This window comes from Phaethon lepturus, unplaced genomic scaffold (assembly GCF_000687285.1).
Source record: "Phaethon lepturus isolate BGI_N335 unplaced genomic scaffold, ASM68728v1 Scaffold57719, whole genome shotgun sequence".
Taxonomy (NCBI): domain Eukaryota; kingdom Metazoa; phylum Chordata; class Aves; order Phaethontiformes; family Phaethontidae; genus Phaethon; species Phaethon lepturus.
In genome coordinates, this window is record NW_010562500.1 from 1 (window position 1) to 20,018 (window position 20,018).

General features: G+C 43.5%; 1 protein-coding gene across 1 annotated transcript; it reads left to right on the top strand.

The window, feature by feature from the left end:
- Positions 1 to 158: 158 nt before the first annotated feature.
- LOC104626358 (ephrin type-A receptor 1-like) lies at positions 159 to 15,920 on the top strand. The gene is made up of 3 exons (XM_010294261.1): positions 159 to 453; positions 3,817 to 3,884; positions 15,558 to 15,920. Exons 1-3 carry the CDS (start codon positions 360 to 362, stop codon positions 15,858 to 15,860), a joined length of 465 nt encoding a protein of 154 aa, XP_010292563.1. The 5' UTR covers positions 159 to 359; the 3' UTR covers positions 15,861 to 15,920.
- The last annotated feature ends 4,098 nt before the right edge of the window (positions 15,921 to 20,018 follow it).

Sequence of the window (20,018 nt, forward strand, 5' to 3'; positions counted from 1 at the left end):
GGGTCGGTGGCGAGGGCTGCCCAGGAGGTGGCAATCGGGAGCCTCTTACGGGACTGGAGCAAAGGTGGAAGGGAGGCTCCCAGGAAAAAGGTGGCTGCCTTTAAGGTGGGTTTATTTGCCTGCCAGATGGGAAGTCTGTGACCAGCCCCTTTAAAACAGGTAAAGGCAGTAAGGCTTCTCCACCCCTTGCCTTGATCTTTCATCATAACTGTGGGCCAGGCAGAGAGGTTGTGCAATGTGTGCGCTCCAGTCAGGAGGCTGCAGGAGAAGTTCATGCACTGCGAGCAGGAGCCAAGGCTTGGAGGCCTGAGCCAGGAGAGCAGGCAGGGGCTGGGAGTTAGCCCCCCTCTCCAGCCAGCATGGAGCTGAGGACCTGGAGCAGCAGGATCGATCTCTCCCTTGGGCTCCTTCTCTTCTGGGCTCTCCTTCCTTCTGAGGTGCCTGGGAAAGAAGGTAAGTGTGGGACCCGCTGGTCCTTCTGCTTGGAGAGTTGGTCGTGGGTGGGCAGGCAGAGAGAGACCTCTCTAAGGGGCAGGGAACAGGGCCTGACCAACATGCATGGGGTCCCAGGTACACCACAGCCTGCCTGGAGGGAACTGGAGAGGGACTGGGGTGTCTGGTGAGGGCAGGTGGGTCTGGGGGTCGAAGGCCAGGAGCAAACCCCATCCAACTCTTGGTGGCTCAGTAAGCTGGAGCCCGGGTATGCTGCCCCCCTCCCTCTTCACCCCCTCCCAGCTGAAGCACAAACACCTCTGTATATCCAGTGATCCAAGAGAATTTTGCCTCTGTTTGCCTTAAACACAAGCGTTGCAGATAACAAGTTTAAACACAAACTCAGAAAGCTTCTCCCCCCTGCCAACACCCCCGCAGTTTTCTCAGGAAGCCCTTTTGGGAGTTAACCCTTGTGAGCAAGAGGCCAGTCATTTTTGTGGAGGCTTGGAAGGTGAAACAGTCTCTTTCACGTACCCCAGTGCTGGAAGGTAGAGCTGGGCTTCACAATTACCTCTTCCACCTCTTTTCTTAAGACTCCCTTTCTTCCTTTCTCTGTTCCACTTAGTCCCTTTTATTAGATGTAGCTATCTTTTTTCTTTCATCTTGGCAGTTACACAGTGGTTATGAAACATCTGGGGAATGGGAATTTTCTCTGTTTTGTTCCCTACCTCCTCCTGCAGTTAATTCGTGCCAGAGACTTCTAGTCGCTGTTTTGCACAGCGAGAGGTGTTGGGGCTTTTCCGTCCCAAGGACAAGCCTCTCCTTTGCTGCTGTAGGGTCTCGATCGAGACGACTTAGTCAGAACTGGCAGTTCAGCCATTGGCTCATCTCAGACTCCACGAGTGCAGAGCACTTTTTTAAAGCGTTCTTGACAGGCATGTTTGTATTAAGGATCCAGCTACATCGATGCAGCTAGCAGACATTGTGGAGAAGGCCACCCTAGGTGAGAAGTAATATAAGGTAGCACAACGCAAGCTCAGGTTTCCCTGTGTGTGTGACCAGTAGTTGGCAGTAACACTCTGGGACTTCTCTGCCAGCTTCTCCCCTATCTCAACCATCTCATTCGGGCTGTGTCTGTGATCCACTCTCCCTTAACATGTCTATCTGGGAACAGATAATTTCCCTAGCGTCCTCTCTTCTCTGAAGTATTTCTTCTTTTTTGGGACACCTCCTCCCATGTGGCCAGACAGCCACCTGATTCCTAGCAGTGAGGCTGTGGACCACAGAGCTAGTAGCCCCAGAGTACTCATATTCCTAGTGCTCTTGTAGTCTTGCTGACTCATTCTTCCTTTCTTCGGAGAATCCCTGTTGTGGGTTTCACTGTGAGAGGTACTTCTTTCGAATGGACTTTGTCACCTCCAGTGGGCACTTGGCAGCTGAAGGAGCCACCGCTGGCAGTGCATGGCACACGGGCTGTACCAGGTTCCCATCTAAGCCGCTTCTCAGTTCCTTTTCCCTTGCTCTGCTAGAACTTGCCATGCAGCCCCTCTCACTTCCACATCACTGCTTCAGGCCTGAAGTGCGTGGGATAGATATTATCTGGGTGACGGTTCTGGAAGGACAGGCTACATCAACCTGAGAGTTTTTGGAGCCAACAAAACAAGAATAGTATTTCAAATTGAGAGATTGAGAGCAGAAGGGAAGTGAGTGAGGAGCCTTGTCTGGACAGGGAGTCTGCGGCTAGGAAGGTTTTTGCCATATGACCATGCTGTGAATGCCGTGAACTTGCAAAACCTGGAATCCTGCTTTTCCCTTCTCCTGATCCTGAAAGGGTGTTTCAGAGGTGAGAACAGCAGTGCAATCCCTCTTATCTCTGATTCCGGGCCCACAGCCTGCTTCCTCATTCCACAGGACTCTTGCTGATCTGCACTTTACACTCTTACTTGTAGCTGGCAAGCAGTACTTGTAAAGCAGTCAGATGAGGGGGAGGAAATCTGGTTATTTAAATGCTATTTAAATATTTTCCCCCTCCTACCTTTCACCCCCAAATTCTTTTCTGAGCTGTTTAGAAGTGACCCCTCTGAATACACACACAGGAATCTAAAACAGAATCCAAGGAATTTTGCCTGTTTCCTATGTTCCCAAGCTAGGGCTGCAATAGGTGCACCAAAACCATTAGTCTGTACTGGCAGCACTGGCAGACCCAATGGCAGGCACAAAGCTGTACATCCAGCAGTATGACTTATTCCTACTCCTATCCCTTCTCCCTGTTTGACTATGAAGTGCCACATTTTTAGTTTATCTCCAGATCAGGACTTAAGGGCAAACTCTGATCACATTTTCAAATTTCTTTGAAGGCTAACAATGAACATACTGCTGAATTTCTCCTTTGTCACATGACTCCAGGAGCCAAGGCTTAACGACACAGCCATGCAGTGCAATTCTGCAAGAGGTGGCAATCCTTTGTCTGACAGCTGTTATTCTCTTGCTGTCATGGCTAAAATAGCTGTGGGGGGAGAGAGTGAAAGGATTTAGACTAGATATTAGGAAAAACTTCTTTATGGAGAGAGTGGTCAAGCATTGGAACAGGCTGCCCAGGGAGGTAGTAGAGTCACCATCACTGGAAGTGTTCAAAAAAACGTGTAGACATGGCACTTCAGGATATGGTTTAGTGGGCTTGGTGGTCTTGGGTTGATGGTTGGACTTGATGATCTTAAAGGTCTTTTCCAATGATTCTATGATTTTGTGATTTCTAGGCCACCATCAGCTGGTGGACAGCCTGGGTCAGAGGCAGAGGGTTCATCTCATGATGCATCTCATGGCTCTTGGGTACTGTGACAGTGGAAAGTCCCTTCTACAACTTCACACTGCCTCTGTACTTTCCCTGAGTGTTTCAAGCACTGAATAGTACCTCTAGGCAGCACTGACTGATCTGTTGTGTTGGTAATTTATTTGGTTGCCTACCTCTTCATCCATTTTGTCTGCTGCCTGCCTATTCCAAGGAAAGATGTGTTCAGCTGCTAATGCTGGGTTCCCATTTCAGTAGGCTTCAGCTTCCTGCTTGCATTTTGGGGCAGCTTTCGGAAGCAGAAATATTTGTCACGGTTGCATTTTTTGGATGTGTGTGGGTATTACTTGAGAGAGGGTGGAATGGGAGGGGGGTATCATATATGAGGAAAATATTTTAACTCCTGACTAGCTGCACTGTCTTGTATCTTCCCATATTTCCTCTAGCCATGCTTTTTGAAGGTAAAACGTCACAAAGGATGTAGGGCTGAGAGGGGAAGTGCAGGCTTTGCCTTCTGTGACAAAAGGAGGATGAAACCAGTCCACAGGCCATATGAGTTGGGTCACTGATTTTCTTTTTCCCCTTCTGGTGTTCAGTGGATCTACTCGACACAAGCACTGCGCAGGGTGAACTGGGCTGGCTTCCAGACCCTCCAGAAGTAGGGGTGAGTACACATGTTCAAGGAAGGGGAGTCACTGGGAGTACTATATGATGGAAAAGCATAATCCAACTTGAAATTTCACCCTGCCTCCCAAAACTGGGCTTCTGCAGTTCCACCTTCTTCTGGGCATTGCATGTTTTGTAAGTGTCTCTCCCTTGCAGCCCCTTCACTGATGCCTCATTGACTTCCAGTAGCTCTGAGTGATTAAACATGTCCTTGAAGTATATTGTTTCCATGAGGTAATAAGACTTAATGGAGAAAAAGGAAAAAATCAAATAATCACCCAGTTTTTCGTCCTAATATATTGCAAATGCATCTTATGTCTCCTTTTCTGGGCAAATAGCCATGGCAGAAGTATTTCTGTCTCCAAGTCTCTTAAGAATTTAGAAACTTTGTCTATTTAAGGTCGTTCTGTCTTTTTTTCTCTTGAGTACTAAACTGAATGATTCAGTTACAAATTTTTTAAATCAGCAGCTGACTGAAGAAATAACTGTTATCTCATGGGGCAGCAATCTGGCCTGTTGGGTGGGCTGCAAGGTTCTAGGATTTTACAACCAGCCCTAATGCTGTGTTTGGCCCACATAGCTTTGTTTCATGACTATAAAATTGAGTTGATGGAAGTGCTTCAAAATTTACTCCTGAAACTACTGCAAAACTGGACCCAAAAAGACAGCTGAGCTCTCAGCTATTTTTGTACAAGTACAGCTATTTTGCATCAAGTACAGTTGAGCAATCTCTCTAGCATCACAACCTACGTTATTGAAGATGGTTTCCTTTATAACAGCAGGACTGGGGGAGAAGTGGAAGGAAGGCACAAAGAAAAGGGAATTCAGAGACTACACTGCAGTAGTTAAAAGAACGTATCTTAATACATAGTTCCAGTTCCTCATCCATGCTCTTATCTTTCTAGGAAGCCCCAAGCTCTCCTGTGGAGAAAGTCTTTACCCTTGCTGCTTATAAAGTAGACCTGGGTTCAGCCTGTTCCTAACTCACTTTCATAACTGTCCTCTGTAACGCGCTGTGGCTGGTTTAAATTCACCCCAGCCTCCTACTCCTGGTAGTCTTGCTGGGTGAACTGGAGCCAAACAGTTCTCCTGTACTGCCATGATTGCATTTGTTTCATTAATACAGCTGTTTTGGTTATTATTATTATTATTATTGTTACACCCTACTCAAAACAGGTGCCCTAGTGAGACATACATGTAGATCATGTTTTGCTCATTGTTCCCTTTTTTGTCCCCATCAACTGCCTGTGTGGTAATTTTAACCCAATACTAGGATGCAGGCATGTATCTTCAAATCTTCAAATCTTGAAGATTGGATTGGAAAGAAACACTGAAAAGTGCATTCTAAAAGTAATCTGTAGAAAGAAGACAAAACCTTTGTTACAGAACATCTGATTTTTGTACAGTAAGTTCACAGCAGTGCTAGAAGTTGGCATACACTTCTGTTTGTGCTACATCTGCTTTTTAAAGTATGTATATTTAAAATACAGTAATTGTAACTGGGAATTGTAGAAGATGTTGGAAAAAATGGCCTGAGAGCAATCTAAACTGATAGATCAGGGTACTGATGACTAATAAACTAAAAGAGGATGAAGAATAGATTCATTGACTTCTGATGAGCAGCTCTTTTGCAGGGATTTGTCTAATTACATCATTTCCCAATAACTGTTAGGTGGAATGCTGACAAATTGCCACAAGCAAAAAGGGAACAATGAGTGATTCTCATAGAATCAGAGCTTTGAACAACTGTTTCTGAAACCATTCTTCTAAAATGAGGAAGTAGATACGTTTGAAAAAGAACTGAGATTAATTCAGAACAGTTTTTGACACAAAAGAGCGAAGATTAATACTGAATAGTCTGACTAGCTTGGTTAGTAACAGGCTGGAAACATCTGAGCTGTATTGCATACAGAGTTGAAAGGTATATTTCATGTAACACTGCTACTTGTACCTAGCCTCAGATGCCAGAGATCTCCCATCTGTGAGCTGGTTTTGTGTCAATGTGCTTATCACACAGAGGAGGAATTTGCTGTGAGGAATTTTCATGCTTTATATGGACAAGGTCTCCAAGGCATAGCTCAGAAGAGGTTCGATAATTCTGTGGAGGCAGAATTACGCCTTTGTTTTCTCCTCACTTTTAGCCACTGACAATGGATGAGGGGGCTTGCCATGTGTGGTTGTTTCATGGCCAGACTTGGTCTGTATCCAGTACAGACAATGCTTCTGTTAACACATGCTCACCCTAAGAACACTGAGCTGTATACCAGGCCATTCTGGACAGCATGGGCCATTTTTCTGTACTTGTAGAATACATTAACTGGCAGTGAAATCTTGCCTAAGCTTAAAGGTAGTCTTTAAGTGAAAGTGTTTGTACTTTAAGTACAGTGTCTGTAGAAGGTTGTTTGCCAAAATGTTTGCACTAGCTTGCTTTGTAATAGCTGTTTAGAAAGGGTTTCATTCATTTTAGGCTACTATTGGAAACTAGACCCTTACAAAGGCAGATTGTAATTCCTATAATCGCCTTCTTATCATCCTTACCACCCCCCCATCATCTAACAAATTCCTTGATAAACTTTTTATCTCTGAACTTTTAAGATAGTGATACCAGTTGGGCATGGGCACATGTGTTCAAGTACTAGTAGTAGATTCCTGTCTTTCAACATACATTACAGAGCTAATGATGATCAATTTGAAGGTGAGGAGTCCAGAATTTACTTGCACTGACATTTCCTTAAGGCTCCCCATGTTGCAAAAACAGCCTGGCTACTTGAACTGATTTCAAAAATCACTGAAACTGTTCAAAAAGGCCTTCTCACATCTTACCATGAACAATTTCAGTTACTGGGCATGGTACTATTGCTTCCTGTCAGCTTGTAAAATAACAGTATAAAAAGTTATTTATCTCTATTTTGCTTTCATGCAAATTGCATCAGCTTTGAACAGATGGTGATGAGGAGTCATGTTATTTTCTTGCATTTTGCTTTTAATAGGCAAGGCCCTGAGCAACCCAACCTGGCTTTCAAGTTAGCCTTGCTATAAGCAGGGGATTGGAGTAGAGACTGAAAGGTCCCTTCTCACCTAAATCTTTCTGTGTTTATGTGATAGTTTTGTGATGTTTGTTCATTAGCATTCTGAGCTTGTATTTTTAGCCCAGGTAGAAAAGGCCCTCACAGTTTTACCTGATTTAATGTTTTGAGCTCTGTAATATCTGTTCCTATGGATTTTCTGTATCCGTTTATGTAGGCCTATGATACAATGTATTGAGCAATCCAGTATTTGTCTTTAGTTGCTATGATTATTTCACGCCCAGCTTGTAGGCCTATCTTGAAGTTTTCCTTTTGTCCACTACTTCCAATTTCTTTTTTGTGTGTGTGAATAGTATTTGCATAATCCAGTCATACTTTCATGAGTATATATGACTACTTAAATTGCTAGCCATTTATACTGTAGGATGCTGCATTCTGGGCCGCTCAATATGACTTTCTGTCTCTATGCTGTTAAATCGATTGTAAATTAAACACAATTTAATCTTTTTTAGCAGGTGTGTTTTCTTGGGAGGCATGCTTTCACCAGTTCTACAGCTGTCTGCTTGTAAAAGAGTCCTTTTTCACAGTAACTTTGTTTTTAAATTGGATATCTGTTATTTCAGAAATCACACGAACTCTGCTGCTGCCACTAATTTCCAAATTGTGTCATATTTATTACATACTAAAGGTTCAGCAATGCTCAGTTCTCAACTGGTAGATGGTTTATGGAACTTATTTTTCTCAAATGATATACCTGCATGGATTATAGTATTATTAATGTTTTCAGGTGATTTTCTTAGCATCCTTTCTAGGCTGCCATTGTTCTCAGTCTCCTATGCGTGGTGAGGTGGATGATATATTTTTTTCTGCCTATTCCATACTCTTGCTTGCTTCCACACATTCTTCAAAGCATTGCTATCAGTTTCAAACTTTCCACCAGGTCTCCCAGTGTGCATGGCACCTGATCTGCTCAACTTTTCCAAAGTCTACCTTCACACAGGACTAAGGATGTGCATTTAATCCCAGTGACCTAATGTATTCCAGAGGCTATTCAAAAATAGCTACTAACTGCAACTATTGTGGCTCCAAAACCACTTGAAAAACTTTGGAAATTATGTAATTCTTGTGCAGTTCTGCACCCCATGTTTCACAGGAGGTCTGATTATGAACATAGCAGCTGCCAAGCTATGTGAATGCAATATGAGTAAGCCAGCGCTGAGATTTTTTTTTTGACACCATTATTTTCCTATTAAATGCCAGACATAGTACAAATCCTACATTACTCAATTTTCTTTAGGTAATAGCCTACATCAAGTACCTGTGATCTGTCAGCAACTCTTGTATCATTGACCTCACAATAATGTTTACATGCCTTCAGGTTCTTGCAAAGAGAGGTAGTGTTCCACCGGACTAAGAGGTCCCAGATATTAATAACAGCTGATGGCTGGTTTCTGCTTCCACTGCTTCTGCTCAGACAGGTAGGCCTGGTCATGAAGGAAATAGTGTTGTGGGCCACACAGCCCTCAACCTGCAATTTATTCCAGCACAGCACTCCTATTTCATTAAAACAGAGCAGTTCACATTTAATCAGACTTCTTGGTATCTTACTTAGATTGTCTTACTTGGAACGAGTTTCAACTAGTCAGCTTTTTGTAACATCTGAAGATGGTGTGAAAAATAACCATCAGAAATGCTGTTGTATGCATCTCTTCCCACAACTGTTGACAATGCATGTCTTTTAAGATCTAACTCAAAGAGGTGTCATCATCTCTGAACCTGGAATCGAGTAGCAGTATATACCTCAGCCTGCTCTCAGTTTAAGTATCAAGCATAGGGGATTAGCTCTTCCAAGCAAACAGGATCTGTATCATCGAAGTAATGGACAAATGCCTAGTAAAGTCAACAACTAACTGGAAATGGGAACAGCTCTGGTTTCAGGATCATATTCTGACATGCCCTGCTGCTGTTGATATGTGGACTGGTGGAGATACTTATTGATGATATTCTGTTAAGTGAAAACTAGTTATTTTATGTGGATTTGGGAGAAAAGGAAAAAAAAAGTTCTGCATATCTAGATATACTTAGAGGGGTGAGAGGAGGGAGTAAAAAAAGTGAGATGAGAGGAAGTAAAGTGAAAGTTAATAAAGTATTAACTTTATAGTTAATACTTTAGGCCAGATTGCATGAGCCACCAACCTCAGATGAAGTCACTGCCACAGACCTAAGTAGCAATCTCAGCTAGTGCACTCAATTTTGTGACCTGAAGGGCAGAAAAGACCACATTCTGAACCAGTGAAGATGCTGTACAACCATAACATACATCACCATGGCGGTTCAGGAACTACAGTGATGACAGCACTGTTGCCTAGCAGCTTCAGGAAGCTGATTCACCCTTTTATAGCAGTCAAATGAGAGTGGACAAGGTTCACTGAACTTTCTCATGTCAGTACAAAAGCACCACAAGTCAACTGGAGCTTTGAGATGAGTCTGCCTATAGCAAAGTCCTCCAAGAAGACTAACAGGCTATTTAAAGTAAAAAAAACCCCAACTTTTATTATAATACCAACCAAAGTACTGGTGAGTTTGCAGGTAAGAAGGTTAGAAAGGAAAGGCTTTTTATCTGTTGTTGCTAGGATGGACCTGGATGGACCTGTGCTTTGAAGTGTGATTCTTACCATCTCAGAGGCAGAGCTGCAGAAAAATGTGCCTGTTCCCTCTGATTTCTTGGAAGGTTATTCCCATCGCTTCTAAGGCCTAATTCCTGGCTTCCCTATGCTTGAGCATGAGCCTGCCAGCTCCCCACTGTGACTTTCATGCTGCCATCTCCTGCAGCTTCTTTTCTCCAGGCAGTTTTGATTATCTCAAGGAAAAGGCACCCTGTCCCTATGTGGGATTCCACCTGATCTGTTGCTCATCTTTAAAAGGAACCAATGCAAACAGAGCAAATATTGCCCGTTGCTATCAGACTTATTTTCCAGGTTCTCTGTAAATACTGGAAGTATATTTGAAACACCATACAAAACCATAAGTCACACCATACAAAGACCTTAGCCTTGGGAAAAAAAAAATCACTTCCATTTACAACGGATCCCATGTAATGTACAATGTAGTGCAAAAATAACATGAGAGCTAATATTTGCTTTATTGGTGATATGACTTTAGCCATGAACTCTTGAACTCTTAAAATGCACCATCTGATTTTCCACTCCTGTCCTTTTTGTAGTAATTGATATTGTTAGTGGTGTTACCAAATACGTATACATGAAACAAGTGTTCCAAAATACCTAAGTGAAATGTTGAACTCGAGTATCATTATCCCTCACCTAGTAGCATCTGTTGTGACCAGAACTGTTTTCATGAAAGACCTTAATGTGGCCAGACAAGTCAGAGAATGAGCAGACAGCAGAACCTGGGTTTGATAAACAGGTTCTATAATCAATACGCTGGAGCTCTGTGGCTCATATGAGTACTTTATCTTCCTATAAGAACCTGAGTACAAGTTAAATTGGAAGATGTGTGGGATGGAGACATGTGTGCTAGTGCCCTAAAGGACAAGTAATTACATAATGCAGTTGCTCCTCCCTGAAAATAATCAATGGATTGTTGTGGGGTAAAAATGTATCATGCCACCCAGAAAGATACTGTAGACAAGTAAACATCACTTCTATGTCGAGTTGTGTCAAAGACTCCATGATGATGTGATGAAATCAAACTTCCCTGACCATTGCCAAAAGATCAAAGAAATAAAAGCAGCCTCTTTGCTTTCTCAGATCTAAAGTTACAGGACTCATGCAGTTAAGTGCCTAGATGTCACCACACTTATTTCATCATCATCATCTAAATTGTCTTCCACACCAGCGAAAGAACTTGCAAGAGTATTGAGAAACTTTCAGTGAAGGGTCACAGAGACTTCATTCTGGAGTATTATCAGAACACCTCCATGGTGCTGCTATTTTTGACTGACTGGTCTAGCTTTATCTACTGACAGATTTTTGTCAGATGTATTTTAGCTGAAGAGAAGCTGTTCACCATATCACAGCAAGTATCAGCAAGATGTCTCTATTGCTACAGTCTTTCCTCTGAGGCACTACGCTAAGAATGTAGCACAGCCGAACCTGTAATGTACAACTGCCTTCAATTCTGAATCTATTCCAGGAAGTTTTTTTTGGTCATGGTAGCATGGAAATGCTACTGTACAAAAGTCAAAAAGACTCCATAGGCAGAAGTGCTGACAGGGAGGAGATGGAAACCATTCAGTAGTGCATGTTCTGCTAGGTGGTTTCAGGCTTGGGACACCAGTGATGTATTGTTGCTGAAAAGGATTGCTGTTTTGGGGCCCTGTGATTTTTTTCAGGAAAAGATTTCATGGATTAAAATAGCACTCTGAATTCTGTTGCAAATTAAATGGGAAAGAGATGCACTTGCTAAGCACAGGCACACTGTAGCTGGCTGTACTAACTCAGTCAGTCTCTTCATCTTAGTCCAGCTCTCTAACCCAAAGTTAAAGAAGTTACTGGTTTTCAATATGTGAACTCCTATCTTTTCCAGTGGAGATACAGATCTTAGTTTAGTAACTTTAAACATATTGGCAAGATGTTTGCCTTGTTGTTTCCTTCTGTAAGTCTCTTAAAAGTATCACTGTGCCTTTCTCCAGGGGTCTACCGGCCACAGATTGGAAGCCACTGTGCTGAGCTAATGTGAAGGCAAATGAAATATAGGTCACAGCAGGCAGGGTCTTACCTGAAAAGAGACCAGGCAAGTCCCTGGCAGGCTGGAGTTGGAGGCAGCATTACTGTTGCAAGCCACAAGCACTTTTGCAGTCTGGGCCTAAGGATTTGCAATACTGTCACAGCCTGCTGCCTCTGTCACTGGTAGCCTACCTCTTTATTAGCAAGGATGAAATTTGTATTAGTCATCATAAAAAGTTTGGGGTTTTTTTCCCCACATAAAAACACTAAAACCAAAAGAGACCACTTTACTGATGCCTGCAGAGCCTGAGACAGTATCTCCAAGAAGATATATGAACTCTCTCAGTTTGTTTCCATCTCATACCTTATGGCAGATCCTAGGAAGAGTAGTCCACAGATGGATGGAGGAATCACAGTTTGTCGGGGATAGGCTCTTTGACATAACCTAAAGAAGGCTCATTTATAGAAAATGCAGAGTAAGCCTTCCTTAGGCTTCAGAGCGTTAAACTGTATAACCGATTCTCAGTCAAGGCAAGTATTAAAAGGCATGTACCTTATCTTATCTTTGGATCTTTACTCACAAGGCAGACCAAACCAATACTGTTTACTACAAATACCTACTGGCACCTTTCCAGATTGTCATTCAAGTCATTCTGAATGGCCTTCATAAAGACAGTTTATCTCTGCCACTGCTTTCTTTATATTGAATCCAAACTAACCATGGGAGGAAAAGTTGCCTTCCTTTTTCCTAAACTTGCAGTGTTCTGAGGTTACTGAGATAGTACTTTTGCTTTGAGGCTTTAATTCACTTAACACTAATTGCTGTGCTGGAATTATTTTGCTGTGTGTTATACCGCCAGACCAAGACTTTCAAGACCAAATCACTGGAAGTAAGTGCCTGTGTTAGTATATGGGTTCCTAAGAAGTATAGAACACCCTTTTGTCTTCCAATCCAATGGCTACATCCTTAGATTTTTTAGAGAGTCAAGCTACTAATTTATGGCCCTCTCCTGAATGCATTTACTTTTGTTTTGTTAGCAACTTTTTAAGACTTCTGAAAGGTTTTAAAAGTTTAAAGAGAGTTTAAACTTAAAAAAAATTTAAATTTAAAAGAATTTAAAAGGAGTTTTAAAGAATAAAATTTAAAGATTTTAGGAAGTCTTTAGCTTGCTTGGAGCAGGGTATTGAACTAGATGATCTCCAAGGGTCCTTTCCAACCTAAGTCTTTCTATGATTCTGAATCTCATGAAAAAGTTTTCTGTAGCATCATAAAATCACAGTTCACTCACTGCTAAAATGAGGAAGTCTGACTCCCACTGACCCCCACTTCTCCTAGGAGAATATTTCACATCCTGTGGCCTGTGGCCGAACCAATGACTGGAATAAGGATACAGTTTTGGAATGAAATTTGTAAAAAGTTATATTATCAAAGGATGTAGATTCATTGTCATGGGCAAACTGGAGAGCCCTGGAGAGCCATGTAATTCCTATTGATTGAGCCAGACTTTTCCACACATGTTCATTAAGTTCATTAAAAATCCAAGTTTTGAATTTGCAGTAGATTTTTTCAGGATGTGAGACAGTTGCCTAGCAACTTCTGGACTCATTGCTCTTTCATTAAGTGTTGTATGTAACAGTTTTCCTCTACTACTTTAAATTTAAAAGCTTCACTGAATAATGAAAAGCAGTCACAAGCATATTTAACAATAGTTCTGTATCATTAGCATAAATAATATCCTCATTTTACTTCCTTTACCCATCAGCAGTACAGTCTAGAAAAACCAAGTCTGACTCCCTTGTTATTTCTTTGCACCACTCTGCATATGAAACTGCAATAGTCAGTGCTAAGCATCTTTGCCCGGAAGAGCTCAGTCTGGAAGAAGCTGGGCTGAAAAGAGCTAAGAAATACAGGAGTTAGCACTTGGATTTTTTCCAGCAGTAGATTTTAAAGGAGATGTTTCTGCTAGAGTTGCCACTATTGAAAATGAAATTTTGGTCCCGTATCACTTAAGTTTTGAAAATGGTATATTCAGGACATGCATCACAACAGGTCGTGTCTTTTGGTGCAACATGACTGTGGCATTGCCTTAGGATAAATTGCTAATGGAAACTTTTCTAACTCTCAGCCTTCCAATGCAATTACTAATTTCTCATCAGCTTGGTGGAGGCAGACACCCATGGAAAAATGCTTCTAAAAGCCAGCCCTAACATTAGCAGTTTCTTATGAAAGCCACTTTGCTCTTATTCTCCATTCTAACTTCTTTTCTTGTATTTCAATATACTTTGGGGTGTGTTGTAAATTCAGTTCTGTAGCATTTTCCAGAAGTTTTTCAATGAAATAGTGCAAGGGGTGATTGATTGCCCCTTCTGGTTGATCAATTGAGACTGATCAGTCTGTTTCTCTCTCTTGCTATCCTAAGTCCTTTGACCTCCAATAAGTGAAATAAGTGTAAATCCTGTGTGGATCAGATTAAGAGGGTGGGGTAACACTGGAGATGATTAATTACGTGGAGAAAAAGAAAACAAGAAGGGACACATAGATACCATCTGCAGAACTTCCTGGGAGGAGACTGCTAGTATGCACTTAGGCAAATGGCTGAAATCGGCCAGATACAAGCTTGTGCTGTTAGCAGGGCTTATTACTGTGGAGAAAGCACTCTGATGCATCAGTTTTCAGAGTGGGGCTGCATAGGAGGTATGCTCTAAATCATGATGTAAAAGCAGAGCCTCCTTAGGCACTCTGTGGGTCCATATCTTATATTCCACTAGCGGAGTGACCTGGTCTGTGGGATCAGAAGCTAGGAGAGAGGCTGCAGGGTTGTGCTGTGAAGAGAGGAGGTGGTGGTGCTGGAGAAATATGTGAGTCACACTCAGCCCATGAGACTTGACAAGCCTAGAGTAATATAGAGACTGAGGCCTTGTTTAAATTGCATCTTAACCTGGGGTGTGATTTAAAACCAAGATGCTTAAACTTGTGCCAATACCTATGTGAGCACTTGTTTCAATTTAATTTGATTAAACATTGAAAACATAATGAGAAAGGCAGTCTTAGCACAGGTGGAAAAAGGATCTAAGTTACTTTCCCTGTGGTCAAAACCATGCTTTCTAAGTTTTCAGTTCTCCTGTGCGTCTTACTCAAAAGTGAATATTCTTTGCATTTTGTATCTATCATCTGACCTGTGGTGAGGAAACAAAACTAGAACCACATAAAATTCAACAAAAGTGTATGTTAAAATATGTCTCAAACCCTACTGGATTCATACAAATAGTATCAGTGAGGTCATATAACCAGCTGGGCTCATGTCCTCCTCTCACCCATTATTTGCCTGGGAAAGAAGCAGAACCTAGTATGAAGTCAGGAAAATCAACTGGTTTTAATAGTTAAATTAGGGTTTGCAAAATATCAAACTTAAAGAACCATGATCTCCAAACTAATGAGTGCTTGCTGTAGCACAGTTCTTCTGCAACTGACCTTTGTGTGGGGCCATCTTTTCTCTTACCCCAAAAGTGCTGTGTGTTATTTTCAGGGGCCAATAATAGTCCTGATCTGGTATGTCCTACTGTACACTTTGAATGTAAATGATGGCAGAGAGAAGTGGCCAATATGTCGGAGTAGTGGGTCTTCTTCTCAATTTAAGATAGTATATGAAAGAAATAGTTTGGAACTGAGGTAGGATGTTCAAGGGTCCATGTACTGTTGTTCCCTTCAACTTGTCATAAGTCAGATCCAAATTACAGTATCCGTTTTGCTCCTTATGTAAAGAGTTTAGGCAGGTATGGGGCTCTAGACCATATGCAGCTTTTGCTCAGTGTAAGAGACCTTTTAGCTAGCCAGGCTTTGAGCCCTGAATGATATATGGGAATGGACCTTTTTAGGCTAGATTTTGTCATATTTGAAGTGAAACTTGTTTCTCATATCTGTCTAACAATGTGTATTTTCTTTTACCCTGGGCACAGTGGAGTGAAGTGCAGCAGATGATAAATGGTACCCCGGTCTATATGTACCAGGACTGCAGTGTGCTTTCCGAGGGTGACACTGATCACTGGCTTCGTACTAACTGGATTTACCGGGGTGAGGCAGCCTCCCGCATTTATGTGGAGCTAAAGTTTACTGTGAGGGACTGCAAGAGCTTCAAAGGTGAAGTGGTGACCTGCAAAGAGACCTTCAATCTCTATTACATGGAGTCTGAACAAGATGTCGGGATCCAGTTCCGCCGCCCGCTGTTCATCAAGGTCTGTAGTGCTGGGGGTGAAGACTGAGTCATCTCTTTATGCTTAAACTAGTTATATCTTTCAGCTTAAACTAGGTGTGTCTTGCTGGCTGGGGGAGGCCAGGAGAACCAGCATCTGGGGAGGGAGGAGCCTGGATAGTATGCATTGTCCTTAGAATAAACTTTGCTCCCAGTGCCCTCTGTGATGCTCAGAGCAGTCTTTGCCACAGGAGGCACAGGAGTTTTCAGATGAGATCAGCCCTCCATTCTGCGTAAGCACTTATTTAACTGGACACCATGTAGGTAAGGATTCTAAAGGGTTATAACAGTGGTAGATGGTTACACCAATTTTTAGAAATAGTAAAGTAGAAACCAAAGGAATTTGAATTGCCTTAGGTAACAAAGCAAGATTAGACCAAGTGAAGAACAGAATCCAGTTCAGGTCTTTGTGCTCCTGATCATTTACTCTGATTGTTAAAAGATACAGGGTCTTTTTTTTTCTAAAACTGGAGGTGATGGCTTGCTATAATGAAATTCTCCCTTGTTTGAAAGTATTTAGCACTGCTATATTTTAACAGCTGTTTCCCTCAACATAGTGTCCTCTTGCCATGGAAGTATTTTGAACTGCAGAACAGGAAACCTCAGATTTTTTGTAAAGGAACTTATGTAACCCAGATCTGTCCTAAAAGAAACACAGACCTAAATTATTTGACTGCCCTTTCCTCTGCAGTTTAAATGGCATGTGATGAAAACAAAGAATGGTAAAGGCCGCCACAAGCAGAGCAGGACTCTGGTAACAGATTCCCCTCCCTCCTCAGTTCTCCTCCAACCTCCCCTGCAGCTGGGACCTACCAGGTGAATTTGTGCAATACCTCCAAAACTCCTAAAGCTGCCTTACGATCCACACATGCAGCCGCTGTGCAGATCTCTTCACCTGCCATCCACCTACACAGAGTGGGTGGTGTCACTTACTGGGAACGGGCCTGTGGTGGACAGTTATCAGGCTCTCCCTCTGAGAAGAAAGGCCACCCCACCATCAGGTGCTCTGAGAAGAAAGCCTGCAGTCCAGATCTTCCATAACACACGATGTCATGGAGGCCTTTCCCATTTGCCCAAGCATTGAAAGTATCTCTGTCACCCTTTGTTTGCTGAAGCAGTGGGAATATAAGAGTGTGGGAGCATTTTTCACCCAAGTATCTACAGTGCTGAAATACATTGAATGCTGCATGAAAAGCACCTTGCAGTAGATGATCTGATCTGCATCAAGTACAGCCCAGAAACAGGTGGCTGTAATTCAGTGGCCAATTTAAAAACACAACTCTAAGCACTGCTGTGATTTTACTGCATACAATTTTCAAACAAAGAATAATATCACATAAGAGATATTTTCTCCTTTAAGGGCAGTTCCTAAAGACCTCTGAGATCAGACCCAGAACATAGTGTACTATATAAGACCAATGAATGACTGCCAAGGAGTTGGAAGGAGATGCTGGAAAGTATGGTGGCAAGAAAGGATCCGGATCCCGTTGTTAACACTTCTTCCATGTGCAAAGAAAGCTTGCAGTGCACTGGCATTAGAAACAGTTAACCATACAGCATCTAAAAGACCTTAGTGTAAAAAAAGTTTGAGAGGCATGAGTATCTCAGCTGCTGCCGCCTGCTCAGATGTTAACACTGTTGTCTTTTTCTCTTTCACTTAGCTCAACACTGTGGCAGCAGACCGAAGTTTCACGAGCAGAGACATCGAATCGGGTGCCATGCAGCTGAACACAGAAGTGTGCCCCATTGGGAAGTTGTCTCGCCGGGGCTTCTACTTGGCTTTCCAGAACTCTGGGGCTTGCGTAGCAATGGTGTCTGTCCGAGTGTATTACAAGACTTGTCCGGAGGCAGTGCGGGGTCTGGCCCGTTTTCCAGAGACCCTAGCAGGTTCAGAGGGGCTGACAGAAGTGCCTGGGGTCTGTGTGGAGTATGCAGCTGAAGAAGTGGGCTCTCCCCCCAGGATGCACTGCAGCACTGATGGGGAGTGGCTGGTACCAATGGGCCGATGCCTTTGTGCTGTGGGGTTTGAGGAAGTTGATGGGAGCTGCGTAGGTGAGTATGCAGACAGACACTGGCTGTAGGCCATGGGAGAGGTTCCAGAGAGCTAGAGATCAGAGGATCTGTAAGCATAAAGTGGGATCAGGGGAGTTAGTGTGGTCTACCTCTCTCTTGTGTGCCCTCTGTGCCTGCCAGGTGTATCTTATACCTTTCCTCCCCTCCTCAGCTTCTCTTTTTCACTTGTGATTTTTCTCCTCATGTGTCAGGTGTAAGACGTGCACACATCTCTCCACTCCTTCTTGGGCTTCATCCAGGAGCCTTCAGCTCCAGAGCTAGTTTCTGCGAGCTGTAACTGTGTGATTGACACTGACTCACTCAACAACTGGTTCCCAACCCTTAAAATGCAGCCTTGTTCTCTCAGGGCAAATGGGTCAGACACATGGAACAGTGTATTTGTCCTGTGACTAGAAAGCTGAGAACCAGAGGAGGGCCAAGTTTCTCCTGTGTGTCCCCTTCTGCTTGGACTGGGATGGCTCTTCTGCCATGGGAAAGCATGCAAAGCACATTGCACAATATGGTCAGTGCCTGGCTCATTTCTGAGGAAGAGCAATTAGAAGGCATAGGAGTCACTGAGGTACTGGAGCCACAGAGCAAGCCAGCATTGTTGGAGCAAGTAGTACAGGGCTCTCCCTTTGCCACAGAAGAGACAAGATCCATCTTCTTAGGGCAACTTTGTGTGTTGTCAGGGGAGAGAATATGTGTGGTGTTTTTGGGGATATGTGTTACTGCAGGGAGGGAGGTAAAAGACAGCACATTTCTGCTCTTGTCAGAGCCATATATCACAATGCTAAGGCATGTAGAAAAAGGAATCCATGCACTGCTCTCAGGCTCAGCAGATGCCCTGTCTCTCTGCTTTGTTCTGCCTTTGCTCCGCTACAAGGATCCGGTGCCTCTATGAATCCCTACTGCTTGCTACTCATTTTGCTTGGGGAGCTGGTGAAGGTTAAAGCACAAGATCCTTTCCCGTCTCCAGCAATCCCCTCTCCTTGCATAGCTCAGCCAGTTTTTCCACTTAGGTGCTACAGAGCTCTCCCCGCCCTCCTGAGAGCACTCACTCCCCTGGGAAGGGGTAGGGAAGCTGTCATGTCTGGACAAGCCCTGACTGCTATCACAGCACAGGTTCATTCTACATCTGTGCTTTTATCCCACTCCGCCCAAGTACAGATGCAGCCAGAAGTTTCTTTGGTAGGATCAGTAGGGACTGGGGAGGTCTCCCAACAGAGGAAGGGAAGAGGGGAGAACCTAGCAGGGGTAGAGAGAGGTGCTTCATGTTCAGAGCAGTGTCTTACTGGAGGATCAGAGAAGGTGAATGTAGGTTGCCTGCTGGGGGATATCTGGGGTCCTCTCCCTCAATGGAAAAGACCAGGCATTATGCAAAGGACTGGAAACAATCCAGGTCACGATAAAGACTGAGGTCACAGCTTCTCCTTTGTCCTCAGAAGATGAAGGACTATCCTCCAAACATGCAAAAGGGGACAGGATGGAGGAAGACCTTCTGGCAATATCTTCTGGTTCTGAGTTTTGCCCCAAGTAGGAACCGAGAAAGAGGAAAAATGAACTACAACCCTTGTTTCTAACAGGGAGGAGAACCTGACCTCTGTTTACAGGACAGGAGGTGACAGAAAGCCAGAGGTCGACGTTCTGAACTAGTTCACTCAACCTCTCAGTGAATTCCCAGCCATATGAAGCTCTGCTGGGTACATAATGGCTCAGCAATCCATGATCCCAGAAAAACTGTGCCTGCCCAGAGCATTACATCTCAGTCTGTTATAGCATTGCAGACTTCTGCTGATGGTAAACCCAGAGCTCCTCCAGTATGTAATTTACCACGAACACAAAGGCTGGCTGTGCCCCTGGCCAGTGTTCTCGTTCCTTGATTGGCTCTGCAAGGTGGCAGGCGAGCCGAGCTCCCTGTCAGTTTAGGACTGTTGTCTGCAGGCTGCCCAGTGCTTGCTGGCAGTCTCCCCCGACAGGCACTTATAGGAATATGGAATGAAGGGAGGACCGCAGCCATCCTCTCTGCTCTGTGGTGCCTGGCGAGCAGTGCTGAGTAGGCCCTTTCCCAGGCCTGTTTTTCCCATCTTGTCGCCTGGAGCGGGTGCCCAAGGGC

Bases quoted from the DNA above. Each gene is read 5' to 3' on its own strand.
- LOC104626358 (XM_010294261.1), top strand. From the start codon at position 360: ATGGAGCTGAGGACCTGGAGCAGCAGGATCGATCTCTCCCTTGGGCTC. The intron at 454-3,816 runs GTAAGTGTGGGA...TCTGGTGTTCAG, and splicing joins TGAGGTGCCTGGGAAAGAAG to TGGATCTACTCGACACAAGC. The intron at 3,885-15,557 runs GTGAGTACACAT...CCCTGGGCACAG, and splicing joins CAGACCCTCCAGAAGTAGGG to TGGAGTGAAGTGCAGCAGAT.